Source organism: Natator depressus, chromosome 1 (genome assembly GCF_965152275.1).
Source record: "Natator depressus isolate rNatDep1 chromosome 1, rNatDep2.hap1, whole genome shotgun sequence".
Taxonomy (NCBI): domain Eukaryota; kingdom Metazoa; phylum Chordata; order Testudines; family Cheloniidae; genus Natator; species Natator depressus.
In genome coordinates, this window is record NC_134234.1 from 107,848,228 (window position 1) to 107,873,993 (window position 25,766).

At 39.2% G+C, this 25,766-nt stretch overlaps 1 protein-coding gene across 4 annotated transcripts in view; it reads left to right on the top strand.

Moving 5' to 3' along the window:
• ARHGEF7 (Rho guanine nucleotide exchange factor 7) overlaps window positions 1–20,121 on the top strand; it is a 189,298-nt gene extending 169,177 nt beyond the window's left edge. For 2 of the 4 annotated variants that reach the window (XM_074963778.1, XM_074963791.1), the window contains 3 exons: window positions 11,917–12,016; window positions 12,603–12,657; window positions 16,675–20,121. In XM_074963778.1, the coding sequence (XP_074819879.1) occupies window positions 11,917–12,016; window positions 12,603–12,657; window positions 16,675–16,797 (278 nt within the window). In that variant the 3' untranslated portion in view covers window positions 16,798–20,121. The remainder of the gene's footprint in view (window positions 1–11,916; window positions 12,017–12,602; window positions 12,658–16,674) is intronic. The other 2 variants (XM_074963783.1, XM_074963800.1) reach the window with 1 other exon arrangement.
• Window positions 20,122–25,766: the final 5,645 nt, after the last annotated feature.

The following is a 25,766-nucleotide window of genomic DNA, read 5'->3' on the forward strand; positions in this document are numbered from 1 at the left end:
TGTACAGTGCTCAGTGTTCTGATATCACTATATGAACAAATTAAGATAGGTGCAATTGTTGCTGCCTGGGAATTTGATCACACTGTTTACAAGCCCTGAGGCAATAGTAAACTCCCGCAGGTGATTTAAGCAGGAAACCCAAGGTTACACATGAACGATCCCACAAGGATGTGAAAATGGACAAGCTGTGTTAGAAGCAGTTCATATCCAAAACTTCACTATCAATTTTTAGTGTTGATAACCTACTTGTTACTCTAGATAATGAAAATTGAGATGCTTATCAGAAAAATTTCAGGGGTTTATTATTGTCCTAGTCATTTTATTGACCCTTTGTGGCAGCAAGGTACGTGGATGCACTGTGTCTAATATTAACTAGGAAAAATTGCTGAGGGGACAAATATATGGTGTATGTACTCCATGCTATATCAGACAATACCTCTGTAAACCACTTAGCTTTCATTTTTATTTTCAAAGTCACATAGAGGATTCACTTCCTATTTATAATGCTGAAAGCATGGGTCATTTTTTCACCTGATTTTTTCTTTTAAAGCAGTAGTGTTCTGATGGAATAATATTGATGTTTTTTCTGCATTGGTTAAATGACTGTTCATTTACATAATACTACTATGTTACATATATTATGTACTGTAAATATTATGAGTTTTTGAAATAGTTGCTGCACTTAAACTTTCCTTTATGGCTCAAAATAATGCTTTTGTTACCCAGATCTGAAGATTTTATTGACTTTCTATGCACCAAAGCTTTGACAGTTTACCACCATTCATTATTGCAGCAATTAAATCGTTAACTGTCATCAGAATGATGTTATTTTATGATAATGGTCTTCAGTGCCAACATCACTGCAGAATTAAAAATCATATCTGCGTTTTCAATGTTACAGATCACTAGCTATTGTCAACTAATCAGAAATATTAATGCAAGAAGCTTAAAAAATACCAGTGTGAAAATGGTGGTATTCAGTCCAAAGGTTCAGTGTTTCTATTTTTGTGGAACTTTAGTCATGCTAATAATAGTACCTTATGTTTATGCAAGTCTGTAAAATATATGTGTACAGTTAGTATTATACTGAAAGAATGCAGAATCTGAATTAGAAGGTAGGTTTAAGCCATTGTCAACTCCTTTCCATGTGGCTTAAATGGTGTTTCCATTAAATGAGTATTTAACATAAATTGACACCAAGCTATATTAATTGTGTTTTTTGCATAATCTTGCCAAAACACAGTAATGTGTATATAGTGACGTAAAACATTGACAGATCTATATATTGTGCATTTCATTTGTGAATGGGAAAAGCCATCTTTAGTAGGTGACTGACTTTTGAAAATACAAACTGGATGTATATCTAAATGTTGCATTGTATTGTACAGTATGCCTATTATTGTTTGTGGTTGCATATAGCAATTAAGTGTTTTGTTTTATAAAAAAAAAAAAAGGACATCTGTTATGTACAGTTGAAATAAATTTTGCATTTGCTAGCCTGTGACTAATATTTAATCATTATACAGGGGAAAGGACAGCATTACTTACAATTTCACATTTGTTTGGCTTTTCTGAAAGTAGCATAATAAAATGAAAGCCAAATGCTAAAATAAGAGAACCAACCTGCTTTAGTGAAGGTGTTCATGTATGATTTGTGTGTAATGTAATCTAGACAGTCTAATGTAGTCCATCATAGTACAAGTTATTCTGTGTCCTGCTGTTTTTTTTTCTTATTTTAAAACTTTCCATCTCTAGAGATATTGTCATCTACAGAACATGTTTCCCATTTCCATTTATGGAAATAGTGTTTCCCCCCTTAATATGAGAAAACTTAAATTGATTTTTGTCAATTTATCCTTGGTAGCGGAACAGGCAAAGCAGTCGCTCAGGAGAAAATTGGATCAATTTATAAAAGATTGAATAAAATATGCAGAGGGCCTAGTACACAAGAACAAACAGTACAAATTAGTACATATATCTGTGGTCTTAAAGTTTTGCTACTAATGTAGCAATTCTTTTCTAGCCCCACGGCCATCTAACTGAACGGTGAGCATAATCTTTTCTGATGAACATCTGTATCAGTTAGGGAAATGTGGGCAATTCTGTATCTAAAGTAAGTATTCTTTGTATATCCTTTAAAATTTTTTCTTAGGGCTCTTCATACTGTCATTATTCCAAAAGTAGAAAGCCCCTTATTTAGTATTACTCCATTCATATACGCCAGCTGTGCGTCCTGTTATTTTTTCCAAGGATTTACTTGTGTCTATAAACTCTTTAAAATTGCTCCAAAAAATTACTGAATTTGACACATTGGCATACAAATAAAATGATGGATTTTTAGTTCCCAGCCCTACAAACTCACCCTCAGATCGGAAAGTCATGCTAGGTTCTTTCCTACTGATGTTTAACCACCAGCAACAAAGTTTTTCGTCAGATCAGCTTCTGTCTTTAGCTAATAACTGCACCTGTGCAGCCCCTTTGTACTTAAGCATATCTTTGCAACCTAGTGGTTTTCAATAGTATTTGATACGTTAGACTTAGGGCAAAATTTTGCTCTGCAGTTGGAACCTGGTTAACAATTCCGTTGATGCACAAGAAAGCACAGAATACCGCTCACTCTTCTTTAGATTTGTACGGGCTAACAGGAATAAAAAGTAGTAAAAACTTATTCTGAAAACACACACGGCCTAGAGGTACCATTTTTAGGGTTCTTCACAGTAGAACACTCTGTAAAGTTTGTTCAATGGGCAACTGGGTACCTGGTTTGGCAGCAGTATCCATCTGTGTTAATTATTAGAATGTGAATAATGCAGTGAAAAGTTGAACATTTAAAGTATGCACAGGTCTAATTTGCACGTGAATATACCACAAGTGTACATCCAAATGGCCAGTTAGATACCTAACTAGTAGGGCTGTCAAGCAATTAAAAAAATGAATTGCGATTAATCATACCGTTAATAATAGAATACCATTTATTGAAATATTTGGATGTTTTCTACATTTTCAAATATATTGATTTTCAGTTACAACACAATACCAAGTTACAGTGCTCACTTCATATTATTTTTTATTACAAATATTTGCACTGTGAAAAAGATAATAGAAAGTATTTCAGTTCACCTCATACAAGTACTGTAGTGCAATCTCTTTATCGTGAAAGTGCATCTTACAAATGTAGAATTTTTTTAACGTAACTGCATTCAAAAATAAAACAATGTAAAACTGTAGACAGTGTTTCTCAAGCTTTTGATGCTGGCTACCCCAATTGGACTTAAAAAAAAATCATGACCCCACCCACTAGAAAAAAAATCATGATCCCCCTACATTCAGCCTCTTGGGGCACAGGCCTTCGGCCCCCCTCGGGGTGCGAGCCTTCGGCCCCGCTGACTCTGAAGTCCGATTAACACATTAAAAAAATTTACACGTTAATCATGCTGTCACTTAATCCTTAATTGACAGGCCTAATGCAAGGTGAAAGGTCATGGGGACTTAATAGTTGGACGTGACGAAGGAGTGTTTTGGTTGATGACTATGAGCTGCCAATGTGATGCAGCTGTGAAAAAGGCTAATTCAGTCCTAGCATGCATCAGGCAAAGTATTTCCAGTAGAGACAGGGAAGTGTTATTACCGTTGTACAAGGCTCTGATGAAACCTCATCTGGAATACTGGGTGCAATTCTGGTCTCCCATGTTTAACAAAGATGATTTCAAACTGGAACAGGTTCAGAGAAGGGCTGCTAGGATGATCAGAGGAATGGAGAAATTACCTTACAAGAGGAGATTTAAGGACTTTGGCTGATTTAGCCTAACTAAACAAAGGCTGGGGGGGTGATATGATTGCTCTGTATAAATATATCAGTGAGAGAGATGTGCTATTTAAGTTAAGGGCCAGTGGTTGTACAAGAACAAATGGATATAAACTGGCCATCAACAAGTTTATGCTTGAAGTTAGATGAAAGTTTCTGACCATCAGAGAAGAGAAGTTCTGGAACAGCCTTCCAAGGGGAATAGTGGGGGCAAAAAGAGTACTTCTTTCAAAACTGAGCTTGATAAGTAGGGCTATCAAGAGATTTTAAAAAAATTAGTCTTGGTTAATCACAGTTTTGATTGCACCAGATAAAAAAATAGTTATATGTAGCTATTGCAGGGATAAGTTCCAATACTATCGAAGGGTTCAGAGTAGCAGCCGTGTTATTCTGTATCCGCAAAAAGAAAAGGAGTACTTGTGGCACCTTAGAGACTAACCAATTTATTTGAGCATAAGCTTTCCGATGAAGTGAGCTGTAGCTCACGAAAGCTTATGCTCAAAAAAATTGGTTAGTCTCTAAGGTGCCACAAATATTATAGAAGTACTTCAGTACCACCTACATGCTAAACATGCTTTCGCCTCCAGATCTTACGCTATAGATAACCCACCAACAGCAAATGAATCCCACCAGCCATAACAGAGTACGCTTACAGTTTGTTTGATCCAGGGGCTTGTAAGATCCTGAAAGTACAACAGCTTAACCAATGCTATTGCAAAGTGGATAGCTATGAACTGCAGATCACTCGACATTGTAAACGACAGAAGGCTGAGAGATGTTATTCAAATTGCATCTTCCAGTCAGTCATACACCTTGCCCTCCCGAGGAGCCATTGCATCATGAATACATGACCCATATTACAACGAGAAGACCATAAAGTTGGAGCTTCTGAAAAATGCCCTACCTGTTGCTTTGACTGGTGATCACTGGACATCCTTGAGCAATCACAGCTATCTTGAAGTCACAGCACACTTGATTGATACTGGATGGACACTGCAGTCATTTGCTTTAACAGTAACGCATACTGAAGAGAGACATTATGCTGAAACATATGTAGAGCGTTGTTTGGATGTTGGGAAATAATGGAATATTCAAGAACAGGTAACAATCAGTACTAACAGTGTGATCAAAACTGTGATTAATTTTTTTAATTGCAATTAATTTGTTTTGAGTTTAATCGCTGAGTTAACTGCAATTAATCGACAGCCCTATTAACTAGCCATTAGTGTGTGTGCACACCTGATTTACACATATGCACTTGTGGAATTTGAACTCCAAACTCGACCTTGAAACTCAAGCCCGTCAATCCTATTAGTAGATATTTTTAAAATAATTTCTTACAATAGAAAATGATTTGCCGTTCTATTAAAAATCAGATTTTTGTAGAAAGAGATATAGAAAGCAAGAAAGTCTGGCATTAATGTGAAAACTGTGCAGTTACAAAAGATTTAGATCAGTGTAAAAGTCTGCCCCCTCACCACTTATTTTTGCCATTGAAAATATGAAAAGCTAAAGACAGAACGAAATCTGTACAAGTTGTTTAGTCCAGTCATCACTGATACTCCCAATTTCTGCCATTACTGTAATTAAAAGCTGTTAAACTGTAGTGTATATAGAGTATTTGTTTCTTAATAGTTTTTTAAAAAACTATTTTATTTAAACCAGTCCAAGGTCTGAATCTAGGAAAAGGCCTAATATGTGATTATTACAAAAGTTTACCTTTTGTTTTCTCCCTTTCACTTTCCTTTTAAAATAGAATTAGTTATGTTTGCATTTATCCAGATACCCTCATATAGTGTGCCTCATGTCAGATTTAAAACCAACCATCAGACATCTCTGAGGCAGCTCCTGTGCAGGCAATAGAGCTGCATCATATATCAGTGTGTTCTTGCATGTGTCATTTTGTAGTCCACCCCAATCCCATTAAAAATAGGTGCAGCTGGACGCTAGGGAGAACTTTGGTGGATTCCAGTCTACATTCTGGCTTTCCTTTGGAGTTGTGCTAAACAGGGTCATGAGTCTTGTCCGGTCTAAAAATGCTGGTTTTAGAGTGAGATCAACTGGCCATTTTTGTCATGTGAATGTCTTAGCGGCTCTTAATATAAGTGGCCGTAGGTTGTTGCTTGATGAATGTTCCAGATGTGTCTGAAACTGCCCTTCCATGTGAATAATCCATGCCTAGAAGATGTCAGTCAGTGGTGACTAAAAGCACTGTGATCACTGAGGGATCTGATATGTGCATTCTGCAAGTATATATCTTCCTTTCCCGTGTTAACAGAGTGTGTATCGGAAATCTCTTAATACTGCATAGAGTACCAAGTATGAGCTGATGTACAGATGTATTTCTCTTACCCTGTGGATCCTACAAGTTCAGCCTGTGCCTTGGAGGATATTGCTAGAAGGAAGCATCAGAGCTGCTTCATCCTCATCCCTGGGAAAACAGAAGTGTTGCTGCTGGGAAGAAACTTGTGTCTCTGCTTGTTGATAGAGGTTGTGTGCGTTTGGATGTAGTGCATTGAGTTCATAAACCTGGCATAACTTTCAGCTCTGCATTTTCTGTGTCAGGCAGTGTTGGGCTTTTTTCAGTTGTACAGTTTTGCATCATGTATGCAAATTTTATTTTGTGACAATCATCTCAATAGTAAAACATGCCGTCATGACATCCACCTTAATTGTAATTCGTTCACAGGAAGGATAGGGCAGCTTCACCATGTACAACTTGTTCAGAATGCAATAACATGTTTGCTCGGACGTTTTAAACAACATGATTATATTATACTCCTGAGAGAATTCTGCACCAAAATATTAAAAATTCTGCACACAATATTTTAAAATTCTGCAAAATTCTACAAGTTTTATTTGTTAATAAATAATTGCAGAGGCTCCAGCATGGCAGTGGGAAGCACAGGCCACTAGCTGCATGAAAGTGGGAGATCACCCTGCAGCCTTCCCACCATCCACCCTGGAGACACCAACTCAGTGGTGAGGCTGCACCTAAACCGGACACAGCACAAGGCCTGGGCCTGCCGCAGAAATACCCTGGGGCCTTGGCCCTCTGCGCCAAGCACACCAGGTGTGGGCAGGCAGGCTCAACCAGGCAGGATCCAAGTGTGGAGGGGCTCGTTGTGGGGGGGGATCCACGTGTGGGGTGAGAGGATTCTGTGTGGGACAATCTGGGTGCAGGCAGCTCAGTGCGGGGGTCTAAGTGTGGGGGGATCTGGATGCACAGAGGCTCGTTGCAGGGAGGGTTCCAAGTGCAAGGGCAATGGGACTCTGCAGGGGCTTCCAGGTGAAAGTGTTTTGGTGCTCAGCGGAGGGGTCTGGGTGTGGGGGTCTCAGCAGGGGAGTCTGGGTGCTGAGGGAGTGGAGCTTGGTGGGGTAGGGGTCTGGGTGCAGCTAATTGGGGGTCAGTGGCGTGGGGGTCTGGATGTGGAGGCTCAGGGTGGTGCAGGGGGTGGGGCAAGTCAGGGTGGGGGTTTGAGTGAAGGGAGCTCAGTGGGAGATGGTCTGGCTGCAGGCGGCTCCAGGTGCAGGGGTTGAGGTTCAATGGGATGGGGTTTGGGTATGGAGGGCTAGGGGGTTCTGGGTATACAGGATTAGGCTTGGCGGGAGTGTCTGGGTATGGGACGTCCGCATGCATGGGGGTTGGGCGGATTGGGGAATCAGCTCCCCATATAGTGACCCCTTCCCCCACAGTTGAGGAGCATTGGGGGCAGGAAGCAGGGGAGGATGCTGAGCTTCCTGCAGCTGGGGGAGGTTTCTTGGGGGTGGGTCTGACACAGCCCCAGTTACTCCTTGCAGGGGAAGAGGAAGTCCCATCCTCTCCTGCCTCCAGCCCAGCCGGGACTAGCAGTTGATCCCAGCCTAGGGTAGGAGCCACTGGCTGGGGTGTCCCTAACCCTGCGGTCATTTACCTCTCTGCCAGTGGTCTGAGTGCCTGAAATGATGTACCTGCACAGCTAGGGAATGGTGCGTGACTACTCTTGCAGCTTCCCTTTGTTTCCCTGTCAGAAACTCATTTTTCTGCGGGGAAGCAAAGAAAGAGGGGGACATGAATTCTGTGCATGTGCCGTGGTGCAGAAATTCCCCCAGGAGTAATATTACAAGTTTCTTGCACTTTTGCAATGCTGCCAAATAATGTTTGGATTGATTTTTCTTTATTTAAATTGGTATTTTGGAGCTTTATGAACCAAAATAGTGTAGGCCTGGCTATGTTGTAGATCTTTGTCTGAATGTATACCTGACTATGAAACTACTGTCCTTTTAGAAATATCACTAATCTCATCTCAGGTCAGCAGGCCATTGTGGGAGGGTCCCAGTTATTACTATGTTTTAAAGAATGAAAATAACAGGTTACTGCTATTGTAGATTCTGTCCTTAAAGTTTAAAAGACTTGGGATGAGATTCTTTGTTGTGCCTCTAAGAGGTGCAGCACAGGGGGTAGTTTTAAGCCACATTTGCACCCTTTTGATCCTTTCTTCATTTCTGTGGGAGCTGGAGAGACCCTTGGTGTAATTTGAACAGGCCTTCTGGGTCTGCCATATAGGTGCAGCACTGCTGCAGACTCTACAATACTGCATGCTTCAGCCCAGCCTCACCCAACACACCCCTTCTGTCCCCAGTCTCACTCCATAGGCATGCCCTCTATGCCATAGCTTGCAAGGAGGTCATCTGAAAACAGTCTTGTGGCTGTCTTCTGCATAAAGGGACTGGAGAGGGCTGAGGATTTATTCACTCTTGGCCTTTGAGATTTTCAAAGCCCTTCAGGAGATTTAGCCACACACCTTCCATTAGCAATGTTAGATTTTCTGGTTGAGATGAAAACTTATTTCAAATGCAAATTTACAAGTAAATATAGCAAAGTCAATATGGTTTCTCTTTTAAAATAACAAAGATGGTATAGAAAAGAATCATCAGAGCAATAAAACAGTTTAATAGAGATTTGCATTTTTCTGTTGTCCATTATCGCATCAAATCTGTACTTTCTGCAAGTACTGTATAAGTTGCCCCACTAAGATGTTTTTACTACAGGCTGAAAAATGCTATATGTTTCCTCGTACCTCTGTTAATATTCTATCAGCAGGTGTTTGTGAAGTGCAAATAGAATATGACAGGCTGAAATACAAAATTACTTTTTTTCATAGGAACAAGATAAACACATCTATCTGAGGACAGAGCAGTGAGAGTCGTATGGTGGCAACAATAAAAAAACAATTACAACATTAGGAAGCTTGTCAATGCAATAAGAATGACAATGAAGCTCTCGATGTTCTGACTTCATCGTTATTATACACTCTGGCCCACAAAAGACCAGTGACATAGTTTATCTTTCTCATAACTGGTATGCGCGCGTGCGTACAGTGTTTATTCATGTGAACATTTTCTTTTTTATAAAATGTGATTAAATTTTACTTCAGCTTTCTACACCCCAGTGTCACAAGATATTTTCTGTGTGGTCTGTTTCAATTTTAATATACGTATACACATATATATGCAGATATGGTTATATATGATTAATATATCGTGTGTGTGTGTGTGTGTGTGTAGATTATACATAGATTAGATATGGTATTTGTGAAATAGCTTTACATTTGTAACATTTTCTGGGTTTAACTATCTTTCTCCCCGTGCCATCCCCACCCCTCCAAAGGCCCGATATCACTGTGTCCTTATTTTCAGCACAGAGACTTGGATGCAGCTCTATCTAGAGAGAAATGCTTCATTTCTTCAATTAGGTAAAGGGAATCACTGGAGAGAAATACAAGACATTCCTCTTTCCCAAGCAAAGACCACCCTCTGCCCCTGCTCCCTTGGGGTGCTCAAAACTGAGTCTCGGACCCAAACTCCGATGTTGCTAGATCATTAGTCTAGCCCAGGGATCAGCAACCTTTGGCACGCAGCCTGTCAGGGAAATCCACTGGCGGGCCGGGACAGTTTGTTTACCTGCAGTATCCGCAGGTTTGGCCGATTGCAGCTCCCACTGGCTGCGGTTTGCCATTCCAGGCCAATGGGAGCTGCGGGAAGCAGTGGCCAGCACATCCCTCGGCCCACGCCACTTCCCGCGGCCAGTGGGAGCTGCGATCGGCCAAACCTGCAGACGCTGCAGGTAAACAAACCGGCCCGGCCCGCCAGCGGATTTCCCTGACAAGCTGCGTGCCAAAGGTTGCCGGTCCCTGTGCTAGCCTCTTAAAATAATTTTTATCTCATTGCTCCACAATAGCCTGACATGTCACAATTAGCCTGGCCTACCTCAAGCAGTTCCCCAGCTTATTAGTCATTAATAAGCACAAGACAATAATTTTTGCATCAGTCAAAATTATGATGGACAGTGCCAATAGAGAAATTTCTTTCAACACATATGCAGAGCTCTGCTGTGCCTATGTTTCAAGTCACTCCTTCCTTGCAAAATTATGATTTTTCACATTATATAACAGCATGAGTTCATTTTAAAACAGTATTTGACCCTTTTTTATTATATAAGATTTATGGTTGTTTAGGACCAGATTCTGCTCTCAGATCCTTTTCTCATGATCGTTACTGTATAGAGATGTGAATCTAGTGTTAGATCCTCAGGGCCTACCGAAGGACTGTTCCCACTGATTTAACTGATTGCCCTCATTTACTGAAAAGTAGTTTGAGCTTTTCTGTATCAGTAAGCAGGGGTCTATTTTTCTCCTGTTGGCTTATCTGTTCTCAGAACGTATGACTGAAGTGGTTTGATAGTTAATGTCTTTCATTGGGCTCACGTTCTTCAACATGATTTTCCCTGTGTTCAGAGATTATAGCATTTTGTTACCATCTGTGAAGCAAAGGCAACATTATAATGAAGCAGCTGGTCATCAAGAATGAACAAATTTCCACGAACAGAAATGCTCCCCACAATACGCATTTATTGGGTGTAAATTGAAATCATGCTAAAATTAATACATTCCTGGTTAGAGGAAGACCATGATAATGAATTGGTAAATGAGTGGGTATTGTCTATAATTTCAAAGTTGACATTTTGGGTAAATATACAACAGCTCCAAAGCTTTATCAGCTTTATTTAACTAAATATGTAATCCTAAACAAATGCTTAGGAAGCATTTTATTTACAAACCTTTTTGAAAAATGCTAGTAATTTGTTGCAGCCTAATTAACTATCATTTCTAGAACAGTTTGCTTCATGAAAGACACATGCCTTCAAAGCAGTGCAGTATCTGTTCAGAGCCACCTGTTTCACAATTTACACTAATTATCTTAGAGAGACATCATTTTGGAATGATAATAAAAATGTACATTGTAAAATGGTGCTGAAGGAGATGTGTTTTGAGATTGTTGTGAAATCATTTTTTCCCTTATAGTTTACGGTTTTTATATTTTTTTTAACTGTGTACTTTGTATAATGATTTTAATAATGTAATGTGGCAATTTATATGAGTAAAAAAGCACCATCTTTATTTATGTATATATAAATGATGCTATTTGTAAACTTCTCAGATGTATAAAGAATAGCCTGCTTTCTGGAAAAAAAAATTTCAATTTTTTATTTATTTATTTATTTATTTATTTATTTGATACTCCCACTCCTATGTGATTGATTTCATTTGTGCCCTGAAACTGCAATTTCAGCATATGATCTTACGTCCACTGCTTCTCACTGGTGTAGCTATTGACTTTGCTGGAGTGACTCTTGATTTATACTGGTGTAAATAAGTTCAGAATTAGCCCTCAAGGCTTGACTGCAATTTGTTTATATACACACACAAAACTCTCATTTACCTCACTGTGGTGAATCCACGTGACTCTTACAAATTCAAAGAGACAGATATTTTACTATGCCTTGATCTCTGGACAGCATCACCACTGACAACACCGGGGAATTCCACCAACAACAAAAAGGGAAAAAATGGGTCAGATTTTTTTTTTTTTAAATTCCAGAGTCTACAGAGTCTGTTAAAGAAGTAAAGGATATAAGTCAATAGCTGTGTGTTCATGAGAAAAACAATTTAAAGTAAATACTTGGTTCATAAAAGTGTGTCGTGCATTATAGAGATGAAACAATAATCTCTTGAAAGTGCTCTGGTGTTGTGTGCATGCTATTCATTTTATAATTTTTTTTTTTGTAATAGGTTCCCGTAAAGAGTCTGCTCCCCAAGTGCTGCTTCCAGAGGAAGAGAAAATTATTGTAGAAGAAACAAAAAGTAATGGTCAGACTGTGATCGAAGAAAAGTAAGAAAATGTCTACATTTAAAACAGTAAATTTCACACTTGCACAAAAGTAATTTGTTGATAGACTTTGCTTGTGAAGTTGTTTTTCAGTTTATTCTGTAACAGTAGATTTAACAGCAGTTGTGATATAGTGGAGGTTTTTTCGCTGGTTATTCATAGCGTACCTACCAGCTGAAAATCGATCAATTTTGTTGCTGAATGATATAGTCTTTCCTTTAGCGTCAACTTGCACGCTTCTTTTTAACTGTGTATTTAGTATTTATTTTATAGTGTATATAACTTAATTTACTAGACATGCATGGTGTTTTAGAGACAAATAAAGTGACCCCAATTATGTTAGATGTTACAAATATGATGATGGGTCCTTTTTCTAAGGAGTTTACTGGCTGGTTATGTTTTAATAAGAATGTATAACATTACGCAAAGGGTCGGGGAAGCTATAGGCGCTAGCAGGCTCTTTTGCTTCATGATTTTTCATGTGTTGGATTTTATTTCGTGGTACTTGATGCCTTGTAATAATATATAAATCTGTTAATTCATTTACACTTTATGAAACAATTGTAATGGATTTAATCTTCTATTTTAGAAGCCTTGTTGACACAGTATATGCATTAAAGGATGAAGTACAGGAATTAAGACAGGTTGGTAAATAATGTATACTGTATTTTATCAACACTTGTGGATGGCGGGGGAGTGTGCAGATTGTGCAGTTGTAGCAAATAATTATTAAAGTTAGTAGGGTTATGTTTTTTTCAGTAGCAGGGTTAGGACTAGATTCAGAATCTTCAGCTTTTTGTCCAAAAAAGGAGGTCTATCCCAGTTGAATAAAAAAAAAGGAGCTTAGAAACTGAGGGCAGATAATACAAAACAAGAACATAAACCCAGGAGAAAGGAGTTAAGTATATTATCTCCGTGAGTTGACTAAGTGAAACGTGTCCTGTTTTCAAAGTTTTCAAACTTCAAATTGTGACATGTTGGGCAGAAATTTAAAATACTATAAAAGTTTACCATATCAGCTGAAAAATAGAAAAAGCCAAAGATACTGGGACTCAGACTATAATAACCTCAGTGGTTTAAATATGTCTGATTCTATTTAGGCCTTAATCCCTTCTCCAGTTCCCCCCTTCCTCTCCCCTCCCCCTGGGTACTTGAGCACCTCCTTTTGATCAGTTCTTATATTTTCTCATTTCAGGAGATGAAGAGCCATTTTCATTTCCTTTCCCTCACTTATTGTCATGTGGCCGCTATTCAAAAATCATTCATGCCACAAGTTAGCTCAGATATTATTTTATCACCTAGGTGAGACATCTTGCAGAATTCCCCTTGAGAAACTAGCATGGAACTTGCAACTAGAGCTGTCTAAATAACTGATTTTTGTTTGTTTGTTTGCTGGCCATTCAAAAAAATGAAAAGAAAATTAAAATTAGCTTTGGGTTAACCCAAAACTAAAATTTTTCAAAATTTTCAGTGATCCAAACAGTTGAAAAAATTTCAGGTTAAACAAAATACTTAGTTTGACCTGAAACAAAATGTTTGGTTTCTTTATTGAGCTTTAAAAACTTTTAAAAATAAATTGATGTAAATTTCTAAACAAAAAATAATTTAGAATAAAAATGTTTCATTTAGTAAATGTCAAAAGGAAAAATTCCACCTCCTTTCCCCCCCCAGAATTTTTGGGGAAGGTTTCTCCCCCCAAAATTTGGCAAATGGAACACAAATTCGCAAAATGTTTTGATTGATCTGATTCTGCAAATTTTTTTGGCCAAAAAAAAAAATTTAAAAAAAAAAAAGAAATTTTCAGACATAAGATTTCACCCAGGTATACTTGTAACTGCTTTCTTTCAGTGCGGGTCCATATTTTCAGAGCTTCACCTACAGGTAAGAAGGCATATGGAAACTTCATAAGAACAGGGAAAAGAGTTCTTTGGTACAGAATAAAGTCTGTTCAGACTCGGTGAGGCCCTGATCTGTATTGGGGACCCAACATGCTACCACAGTATGAGTACTAAATAATACCCATAGTGTAAGCAAGTGAATAGTCCCACTGTCAGACCATTCACTTGCTTTAGTCCTTTGCTAAAACAAGGCTTTTAATTGTGTACATGTTCCTTATATAGCAGATAACCCAGGTTAGCACTGATCTTGATTGTATTACTGGAAAAAATGTTCGTGTAGATGTATTTGTATCTGTTGTGTACCTGCCGTGGTCCTTGGGCTGTTCCAATCCTCCTCTCTGTAACTTACGAGTCAGCCCACACTTTCAAGGTCACAAGGTCTTTTATTGTTTGGGGTAAGCATAGAATCTCTAGGTTCTTAAAAAATCTTGATTGGCTGTGCCTGCCTAAAGGAAACGAGATGTAAAATAAAAGTATTGCAAGAATATGCTTATCAATTTCTGGTCATTCTCAAGAATCAAAGACTGTCACTCTATCTTTGCTAGACTGTAATGGATAGAACTGTCTACGCCAGACCTGGGCACTTACTTAAATCCATAGTTGCCCTTCCGCTGCCGATTGCTAGGAGGGCCCAGTGCAAATTATCTGGTCTCCTAGTCAGACACATTGTCGCTGGAGATGTTAAAAATGCAACCAACACACAGAATCAGTTCGATTTGAGAAGTCCCAACTGTTGTTCTCTGCTGCTGCACATCTGCATTCCTGAATGTGCGGGTGGGTAAAAAAGCCATTAAGTTAGCTCCTTTTCCCTATATGTAAAGTAGTTAAGTGATCTTCGCTTCCAGAGCTAGAGACTATTAGATGAAATCTCCCTTCCGGTGTACCACAAAACACCCAGCTGATCCAATTATATACATATAAATATGAATCCGTATTCTCTCTCTCTCAAAATTTTTGTTCCAGAATCAATGAAATAGTCACAATCCATATATCCCCATAAATATCACAATTGCTGCGTAAAATAAAATGTATGGGGGGGTTTTATTGATTTCAACATATAAAGAATGCCTATCCCAGGCTCTAGGTACCTTTGATGGACCATTAAAAACACAATTCAGTTAAGACAAAAGCAGCAAAAGTAAACTAGCAGCATTTCTCTGCACCAAAGCAGCCAGTCCGCAAAACAAAAATGCCTCAAATTAACTCCTGCAGAACTCTCAATGCCCCAAGATAAAAATCTGCATCCTCACCTGATCCAAACATTACCGCTGCACCCCAGGCCTCTCCAAATAGATGGACTTTTCAGATAGGCCAGGTTTGTTAACCATTGGACGATTTCTGAGTAATGGGGAGAGTGAATTCCAAAGTCCAGGGGCCCACATGGAGAACACCCTGCTAATGTTTTCCTTTCTCACACACCATGGGGGCGCCATCTTGAAGGCCCCTACTGTGGCAGTGTCACGTAGGGAGTGGGGTGATCTCTAAGCGAGGCAAGCCCCAGGCAACGTAGGGCTTTATAGGTAGATATCAAGAATTTAAACTTCATCTGGAAACCCACAGGCAGCCAATGTGGATTCCAGACCACTGGTTTCATGTCCTCATGGTGAGGTACACCACTTACCACCTTCGGTTTCTAAGCTATTTCAGACCGTAGCACCAAGCAGAGCATACTACTTCTAGTCCAGTCTTGAAGTGGCAAAAGATAGAAGTGTGGTCTGTGTCTGAGAGAAAAGATTTCACTCCCAACCTGATACAGATGGGAGGAGGGGGGTGGAGAAGCAGTTACTGCTTACTGCCACTATATAATCATCTGATAGATGCTGAGAGTCTAGTGAGATGTCCAGATTACAAATTTGAATGACAAACAGCAGGCACACACCCTCAATCTTGGGGCTTTAATGTAATCCGTGTTGTATCCTCTGGTTGCTTCCCCCAGCCCCTACCAATATCACCTCAGTCTCCACTGGATTGTATAATGTAAGCATTAGTAGTGTTCAGTTGGTAGCACCCTTACTTGCGGCCCCAAAGGTTGTGGGCTGAAGTTTCAAACACAGGCAAAATGTTGGGACTTGGACTCACAATCAAGTGATGAAACTGGAATTAGAGGAGCTGTCTTTCAGATAATACCTCAGGCCTCTTTGTTTGACTGGTGGTTGTCTAGCTGAAAGTGAAGTCACAGAGCATGTGTCAGAAAGAATGATAGTTAATATCAGTGTCCTGACCAATAAAGCAATTTAGATTTCTCAATAAAGCAAAATAAAGCTTGTGTGAGCTCTAGAGTAGTGTTTTAGGTTTGTGAAACTTATTTCAGTGTGTAGAGTTCAGTGTCAAGAACTTTGAAATACCAGAAGGTATAAGTGGTTCTTATAAGGTTTTTCATTCTAATCTTTTTATTTCATTCTCTTTCTGTGTTATTACAGATATATTTCATAGTAGTTATTTATGTGCTTAAACTCTCACAAGGGACTTTAAAACTGTTTTCCATTTGTGGCTTGTTTCCAATAACAACTATGTATATGAGAGAGAAGCATTTTAGTTTCCATTAGGCATTTCTGCTTCACTGTACCAAGTAATTGTGTAAGTAACATTTGAATATTGAATAAGTATAACACAAAATAGCTGCATCAGACAGCAAAATCTGAAACAGACGTTTATTTAAAAGAGCCCTCACTGCCCTTCAGTTAGCAGCACGCATTTTGGTGAGGAAAGATCAGTTTGCTGTTGAAAAAAGTTACCATAAACTATCTGTCCTCTGTTTAACAGGATAACAAAAAGATGAAGAAATCTTTAGAAGAAGAGCAAAGAGCTCGCAAGGACCTGGAAAAGCTTGTTAGGAAAGTGTTAAAGAATATGAATGATCCTTCTTGGGATGAAACCAATTTATAACTAATTTACCATTGTTTGTTTCTTTCTATTGAAAGACCAGTTGTCAAATCAAACTGGGAAGCCTTCTGACTAGTCAGTGTTGCATCAAGAGCACTACAAAGCAGAATTTAACTGGATCTAGTGATTTTCTTGCTTGTAATGTATACAAACAAGTCAAACCTTTCAACGGAAGCAATCTATAAGTGTGGAGACCATGGATCCTGAACTTTACAAAACCTAATTTGTTTTCATCTAAATTACCTCATTTTGCAGAATGTGCAGCAGCTGACTAAAAGTCCATGTTTTTCAGTGGCTTTTTAATTAAATATATATATATTTTCTTGTAAATATCTGTAATTTTGAATGCCTATGTAATTGATGTATCGGGGCTGATACAATGTTATACTGTACTTTTTTCCCATTATTATAATTGTCACAAGTTTTAGAAATAACAGTACACTCTCACCTCCGAAAGATCAGAATTCTTTGATGCTGAGTTTGGATCATTTGTAGGTTTGTTTCAAATTACCCTACTCATATCACATGCACAAATCTACAAAACCTATTTTTTCTTATTGACAATGTATTTAAATCATCTAATTAACATTATTTATGTCTGTGCAAACATTTAAACACAGTTTTAAATGCTTTTTCAATATTAAATCAAAAAAGATACAATAAATTGTGGATTGACACCATTTTTTTGTTTCATTCTAATGGCCCCATGGCATATTTATTTACACTTGTTTGGAGCACTAATATACAACACTCTTTTGGCCAATTAAAGACTGATGTGCTTGCTTGCTTTTTTATGACTGATTTTTAGGTGTTTGTGTACTACATTTTCTGTTGTTGTGCATGTACTTTAACATACACTGGCTGATCATTTTAAAAAAAAATCCTAATCTCAATTTTGTGAATAAAAATATTTATTTTATGGTCACGATAAACAAACAAATTCAAAATCTAGTTATGAGTAGGCCACTCAGGTTAGGCCAGCCTAATGACAGAATTCTGCTCTGCCTTTAGTAGGCAGAATATTTTTATTCAGAACACCCTCAGTATGAGAATAGTCTCTGTCCACATCCCCTTCTCTTATCACACGTAAAACAATATTGTTTCCATTGCAGCATGAATAAACAAAAGCAAATTTAGAAATAAGGTTTGTACTTACAATTGGCCTTTTTGTGGCATCTGTTATACTAAAGTGTGTTTTGTAATTTGCAGCTCTGGCAGATTGGAAGCTCGGCAATGCATACAGTGGGCACCATTAAAAAATTCAGCCCATGTAGGTTTTATAACTGCAATACCTACAGTGTCTTCCTAGATTTAGAATAGAGACACTACAGAACTGCAGCTGGTGCCCTCTTTAAGGATCTTATTCAAAGCTCATTGAAGTTAATAGAAAGACTCCCATTGACTTCAATAAGCTTTGGATCAAGCACCAGGAGACACAAATTTCTGCTCTGCTTTAGTCATCAAATTAGAGGGGAGAGGTGTATTGTCCACTCAGGTGGTGTGTTCCAACTCTCTCCGTTCTTTTTTTTTCACCTGACAGCAGCCAGAAATGGAGGTATAGCATAACCACCTGTATATCAAGTTCAAGCACTGGCTTTATCAGTGTTATAAAAAAGGTCTTAACCTTTACTCAAGTTGTTCCATTGACTTCAGTGGTACTTACTGTAGCCCTGATTCAGCAAAGCACTTAAGCATCTGCTGAACTTTAAGCTTGAACTTAAGTCCCATTGACTTCACACTGAAGTACATGCTTAAAGGCTTTGTTGAAGCAGAGCCCAAATGAAGGTAAATAGAATTAGATTGTTTCTTGTTACGTTTATTACTCATTAATATTTTTATCTGATAAACCATTTTAAAAGTAGAACGGATGCGATTCCTCTCAATTTTTCATAGGGCTCATGCACTGTTATTTTAGCAAGATGACTGTTAGAGTTTGCTCTGAAAAGTCCATTTTAACTACAGACTTCATTTTTCATATAAAGTTTTCAATTAATCTCTGGTGAAAAGTGAATTTTCAAATTGCTTGGCTGAGAAAAATGGATGGAGATTCTTTTAACAATAGAAAGATAAAAATATCATCACTTAACAATACAGGGGATTAAATTAATAGCTTGGGAACCTAATGTTAGGGATCTAAATGGACACATAGACCCCAAATGACCATTTTACACATCTAAATATATTTTAGGCACTTAATTCCATGTGCTCACGTTTGAAAATTGGTCCCATATTCTTAAAGGAACAGACTGAGAAAAAGTTAAACCATTCAGGTGTGTGAGAGATTTTTAGTTATCTTCCCAAAGACTCATTACTAATTACAGTGTCTTATCTTGAAATGATTTTCTGTTGCTGAATTCAAACCAAAATGTAGGGCTGATAAATTTGATTGCCCTTTTGTTTAGCAGAATTTATATCATTACTTTTAAAAAGAGTAAGCTAAGTGATGCTACACATCACAAATATATCATGTTTTTCCTGAATTTAGATTTGGGAATAGCAATGCAATTTGAGTTTTGTTCAGGTATGCTGAAGTTGTAAAGTTCAGGCACTGAAATCCAAGTGATTTACTCAGCCTTTATTTTAGTGTGAATTTTAATTTTCTGTTGAGTACCGGTGAAAAGACATTCCAGAGGAAAAACATAAAAGGAAGACATTTAATCTAGCAGTATTTAGCAAATTTTAACTCAGGAACAACTTCCATCATAACATGATCTTATTTTACATTGTATTGTAAAGAGTAGCATTGCTGTGTGAATTTGCTGACAGTACATGTGAGATCTAATGGTGATTTTTACTTTGACAGTACCCCCATACAGGTATCTTACTGAATATGCCTTTGATATTAGAATTAAGCAGTTAATATGATCATGATTTAATGACTGGTTGTTCAAAATGAATTGGGATGAGGAAATTGGTATTAAAAAACAACAACAACAAAAGGCTAATACAGTATGTTGCTTTTTGTCCTTCGCTCTACAACAGAGAGCAAGATCAGGGTTTTGGGAACCAAGATATGTCTAGATAACTTTTTTTTTCTAAAATTTGTTATACTGTATAAAGATTGTAAATTTCACAGTGTGACCTTCTGAATTGTTGGGAACTTTATATACGCATGGATAAATGGGGCACTGTTTATTTAACTTATTAAAGGGTTGTTTCTTTGCTCTCATCATTTAAGGATGAGGAGGTGAAGCCATTTCTTATCCTATAGATGTGAAGCACTTTCAGTTCTAAACTGTTCAAAAATGTAGCATAACATTACTGTGTACTTAAAATGATGTATGTGCTTGTTTGTTTCACCATGTCATGACATCTTAAAAATTAAACAACTGACTGCCTTTGTATAAACCTTCTTTATGCCAATCATTTCAGGAATCCAGGGTATCCATTTACAATAATTGTGGAGAAATTCAACCATAGTCTAGGGCAGTGGTTCCCAAACTCGTTCCGCCGCTTGTGCAGGGAAAGCCCCTGGTGGGCCGGGCCGGTTTGTTTACCTGCCGCGTCCGCAGGTTCGGCCGATCGCAGCTCCCAGTGGCCGCGGTTCGCTGCTCCAGGCCAATGGGAGCTGCTGGAAGCTGTGCGGGCTGAGGGATGTACTGGCCACTGCTTCCAGCAGCTCCCATTGGCCTGGAGCAGCGAACCGCGGCCACTGGGAGCTGCGATCGGCCGAACCTGCGGACGCGGCAGGTAAACAAACCGGCCCGGCCCGCCAGAGGCTTTCCCTGCACAAGCGGCGGAACGAGTTTGGGAACCACTGGCCTAGGTCACAGATAATGTCCTGATACTGACTACTACAATTTTTATATCCCTTTGTTGTAATTAAACAATGATTTTTTTCCCCTTCACCATGAAAAGTTAAATTTCATCTAGTGTGTGATGTATGATTTTAATATGAAGGAAAACTTTTTAGCTTTCTTACTGCGTTTATTGATATACATATTCATAAAATATAATTTCAGCTATCTTTATATAATTCAGTCTGCTATCCTGAAAAAAATACCTTTGCATGGTGTTTATATTGACAGCAAAATAAAACCTTGGTATCACAAGAAAGTAGGAGAAATGGAAAGAGAGGACAGCACAAAACTGGGAAAAAGATAATATGATATGTCATGATTATACAAACGGCAGCTCCCTAATTCTTGATCCACTAGATGAAGAACACAGAGAAAAGAGATGAAGTGTGAGTATTTAAGGAAGAAGAATGGTCTTACAGACATACTGGGAAAATGGGTAACCAGAATAGAAAAGGAAAAGATGTAATTCTACTTTACGATTCAGCTGCAAGAAGAATGGACAGGAGCAGTTAGTGATCTGACTTCCAGGAGCCAAGATTAGAATTGATAATTTCATCAGCTTCAGGGTGGAATCTACACAGTATGTGCCCACATGAACTAATACAAGCTGGACAAAATGATGGAAGAAATCAAATAAAATTTAAGGGAAGCAAAACTATCTTCACATGTAATATTCTTAGGATTCTTATAGTCCAGGTAAAAGACAAGGAAGAATAAGAATTGTGTTAGATGAGTTGGTGGATGGAGAGAAAGAAAGAATGTAGGGATGGAGGGTTTGGATTCACAGAACATTGGTCAGTTCAGTGAGCGAGAAGTAGGAGTGAGGCCTGTTTTGGATTAGAATGGTCTTCAGCATGGAAAGCCAATTTTAAGCATTCTCAACTTGCCATTTTGAGACAAGGACACAAGATAACAAACAAGGGGGCCTACTTGGTAGGTCCATCATAAACTAAATGAGTTGGGTTATCTTTCATACCAAGAACATCAGTACTGATTTGCACAATCTGTCAGGGATAGGGCAGGGAAACATGAGTGATTATTTAATTATCAAAGGTTGGAGCTAACTTCATAATATAGGTCCAATTTTTAACTTCCCGTAGACACCCCCAAAACAAACCAATATTTCTGAAGTTTCACAGGATGTATCTAATCCTAAGGAAGCTTTTTTAGGAAGTATAGTAAAAATAAAAAAAATATTTAAAGTTAGCGTTATTAAATTTGTGCCTGAAGTTCACTTTAATATTTTTCCTTTCTGACTTGTCCTAGCTTCCGAAATAGCTTGTCCTACCAACTCCAAGTATATTTTGTTGCTGAGAAGTGCCTTTCCATCTTCTTTTTAATTGGGGGTGGGGTGGGTGTGAGGTGGGCAAGTTTCAAAAAGAAACAGTATACAAAACCCTACATAAAGGCTCCAATCTGTTACATGTTTAACTTATGGGACTCCATGCATGAACTCAAATTGGACTACTTGCATGAGTAAAGTTAGTCCTGTATGTTTACAGGATTGGGACCTAAGGTGGGCATAGGAGGGCTTAACTAGGTGCTTGTTACCACAGGGGTATAAATAGAAAACACAGGAAGGATAGAGATCGGATCCTGAAGAGAAGTGGAAATGTTCTCCTTCCCCAACTTAGCCAAACAAACATGAACTTGGAAACTGGCCACCTTGCTCTTTGTTTAAGGGATTTTGATGCAATTATTAAACATTTCTCAGCCACCGTTAGAATTTCTCTCAATTTATATTTTGTCCAAGTAACTGAAGTTCATGTTTCATACATTTGTGACATGCATTTCCTGAGTGTTTTATGAATATTTAGATTTAAGCCATTGTTAGACTTTTACTAAGCACTTTTCCAAATGCTTGGGAGCAGCTTGCAGGGATGTGACTGTAGATAGCCGGAAGAAACGTCTGCTACCCCTAAACATGCATGTCATTCATAAGTTTACAGTCTTATCAGTACTGTGGGGAAAATATGTGGTTGAATAGAGGAGCACAAGGGACTGGGGAGCATGGCAATGAAGGGGGGGACTTGGAGGGCCAAAGAGGAGGTTGGGGGAACACGGAGGTGAGGTGAAGTTGAGTGGTTGTAGGGATGGGAGTTGGGGTGGCTGTGTTGAGCATGGACTTGGGGGGGAGGGAAATTTAAAGGGGCTGGTGGAGAGGCAGGAATTTTGTATCCTGCTACCAGCACAGAGCTGGAACACCAGTCTCTGATCTAGGACAGAATGGCTTGTTAGTGAGCGGGGACAGCTGAGAAAAGGACACAATTGTTCAGTCTTGATGGTGGGTGTTGAGGCAGCTTCCTCGCGCTGAGGATTCTGCAACTACTCAAGTTTCTGTGTGACCCTGAAGGTGCTGCTCTGCTCTCCTGGCTCACCTACACCCCAATCACTGCTTGAATGCTGCTGCCTCCTAACCCTGGAGTTCAGGTGAGAAGCCTGCTGCCTCTCTCTAGAGAGGCCTCTTCTGGGCAGGGTCATCAGCCTCTGGAATTGGGCATGAGAGTGGCTGATTATGAGGGTACCAAAGGGACCTGAAATACACAGGGAGCCTGAGTGGTGGGACTGGGGTCAGAAAATGCTTGGTGAGAGGGTTGCAGAGGAGAGCCCAGAAATGTGTAGTCAGTAACCAGTGAAGAAGTGTTGAAAGCAAATTCAAGGTGAATGTAATTTGTAATTGGAGCTGGTTGGGAAGTCTTCACAAAATGTTTAATTGGAAACCTTTGAGGGAATCTTCTGGTTTTGGGGAAACGTCTGTTGAAAGAGGTTTCTCCGGTCCAGGCTGGAATGCCTGGACAAAACCAGAGAGAGCAAGGCAATAACAGCCAATAGCTTCTTTGTCAGGGGACTGACCTGTGATGTGAGAGACCCAGGTCCTAGTCCATGGTCTGCCTGATTTGAGACTTGAACTGGGGTGTCTCACGTCCCAGGTGAGTGGGCGATTGGCTAGTCTGGGATCTTGCTCTGAAATAATGACAATTTTCATGGGACACAAAAGCCAATTCCTGCCCAGCCGTATTGGCAATGCCCATTCTGATATCTGGGAAGTGGATACATACTTGTCATTTTGTATCTCATGAATGCTTTGGCCTTAAAACAAACTTGTAGTTTCGATATGTGCTTGATCTAATGGTTCCCCCCACCCCCGATTCAGTTTTGGGGCTACGCATTTTGGAAGTTAATCATTGCTAAATTAAGAACATCATGGGACTGTATAGAGTTGGGAAGATAAAACAATTGTTTTTGTGGAGAAAAAAATTATATTTAATCTGCAATTAACTCTGCATTTCTACTCGTGTGTGTATGTGTGTGTGTATAGATATCTATATCTTCTTCTGAAGACCAAGCACGCTTGTTCCCCAACTAAAAGTTCACCAACAGACCAGGCAATACTGAATAAAGACCAGGAAAGTGTCTATACTGCTTTTTAGAAAATAGAAGGCAAAACTAATTCTTAGTGCCACTACCACTTGGTTCATTTAAGAAGTTCTGTTGTTGAACACCCTTTTCAGAAGCTGTATAACTGCACATCCAGATTGAACTGAGGGATAACATGGATGTTCAATAATATTAATGTACATTGTGTATTTGATAGAAAAATAAAAAGAATAGTGCTCCAGGAGGAGGTTGGTTTTCTGTTTTGTTTTTCAAGTTGATGTGAATCACGTAACGGAGTAAAGTTCTTAAGAATGCTAAAAGCCTGTGATTGATCCTTTTCCTATGAGTGGCTGTTGAAAATAGCTAACTTTTATTACAAACAGACCCAGGTATGAATCAAAACAACACCGTGTACTGCTCAGAACTGTGGAAGGAATAGGAGAAAAGATGGTTTTAGACCTGGTCCAAATCTCAGTTTGGAGGGATACATGGAGCATGGATCAAGATCCAAATTAACTTTCTGATCTTGCAGGTAGTTTGGATACACATCCAAATTTCCCAGTTCAGGACCAACTCTAATTTTGCTGTAGTCACAAAGGAATTAGAAAAAAGGAGTACTTGTGGCACCTTAGAGACTAACAGATTTATTTGAGCATAAGCTTTCGTGACCTACAGCTCACTTCATCGGATGCATTAGGAATTAGAGTTGACTGTTTTAGTAACTGCTGTGATTAACTAGATTGTTTGTCCTGTTTCTGAAACAATAATGCAGTTTTCAGCTGTACACAATTGCTTCAGCCAGAACCACCAGGTCCTTAGTGTCCTGATTGATTGATACTTTCTCCTATCTGGGAGCATAACAGTGGTTGGGCTGTGGCTGTGAGAGCTGCTCCCTGAACTTTTTCAGTGAGTACAAACTGTGATACAGCCTGGCCAGAAGGCAGCAGGAGAGTGATATAGGAGAGATATGTAAGCCCTAGGATGAAGAGAAGCCTTATTCCCTGTAGAGGGAAGAAAGGTTGCTATAGATTAATTAAAAGCACCTGAAGCCAATGAGAGCACCTGAAACCAGTCACCTGATAAAAACCCCCTGCTTCAATAAGCCAGGGGAAGGAGTTGGAGCAGAGCAGAGTTTGCAGAAGTGCCGTGGCTGCCTAGAAGACCAAGACCCTAGGTAAAGAGACACCTGGCTTGTACAGAGAGAGGGCAGGAAGCCCCACAAGCTGAAGAGCAGGAGAGGGAAGTAGCCCAGGGGAAGGAAGTACTAGTTCAAGTGGTTTGCCACTATCCCTAGGGCCCCTGGGCTGGAACCGGGAGTAGAGGGTGGGCCCGGGTCCCTCCCTCTCCACTCCCCTTCTCTGGGTTACTAGTGGGACAGTAGATACCCTAGTTCAGGGGCAGGAAACTGCACCCTGAAACCCCCCACCCCCCACAAGAAGAGGAAGCACGGAACCCATCATAATCGTGCCGGGAATTTGCCACAAAACTAAAAGCAAGAATTTGATAAGCCATCGATAAACACCCAAGAGTTTAATACTAGGCATGGACTCTACCAAAACCCTCAGCCATTTGATGTCACACCAACACAGCATTTCAACCATCATTCGAGGTTTATTGCCTATTGAGCTGCCTGTAATACTTATGCATTCGATATAGATGGATGGTGAGGGATGTCAGCCATCATTTCACAGCCGTGGTGAGTCCCAAGTATTATTTCTTAGTCACCTTCGGACTGACTGCTGCTCAATAAACAATTCTCATTGAACTTGATATAGCTCTGTCCAGGAAATATTA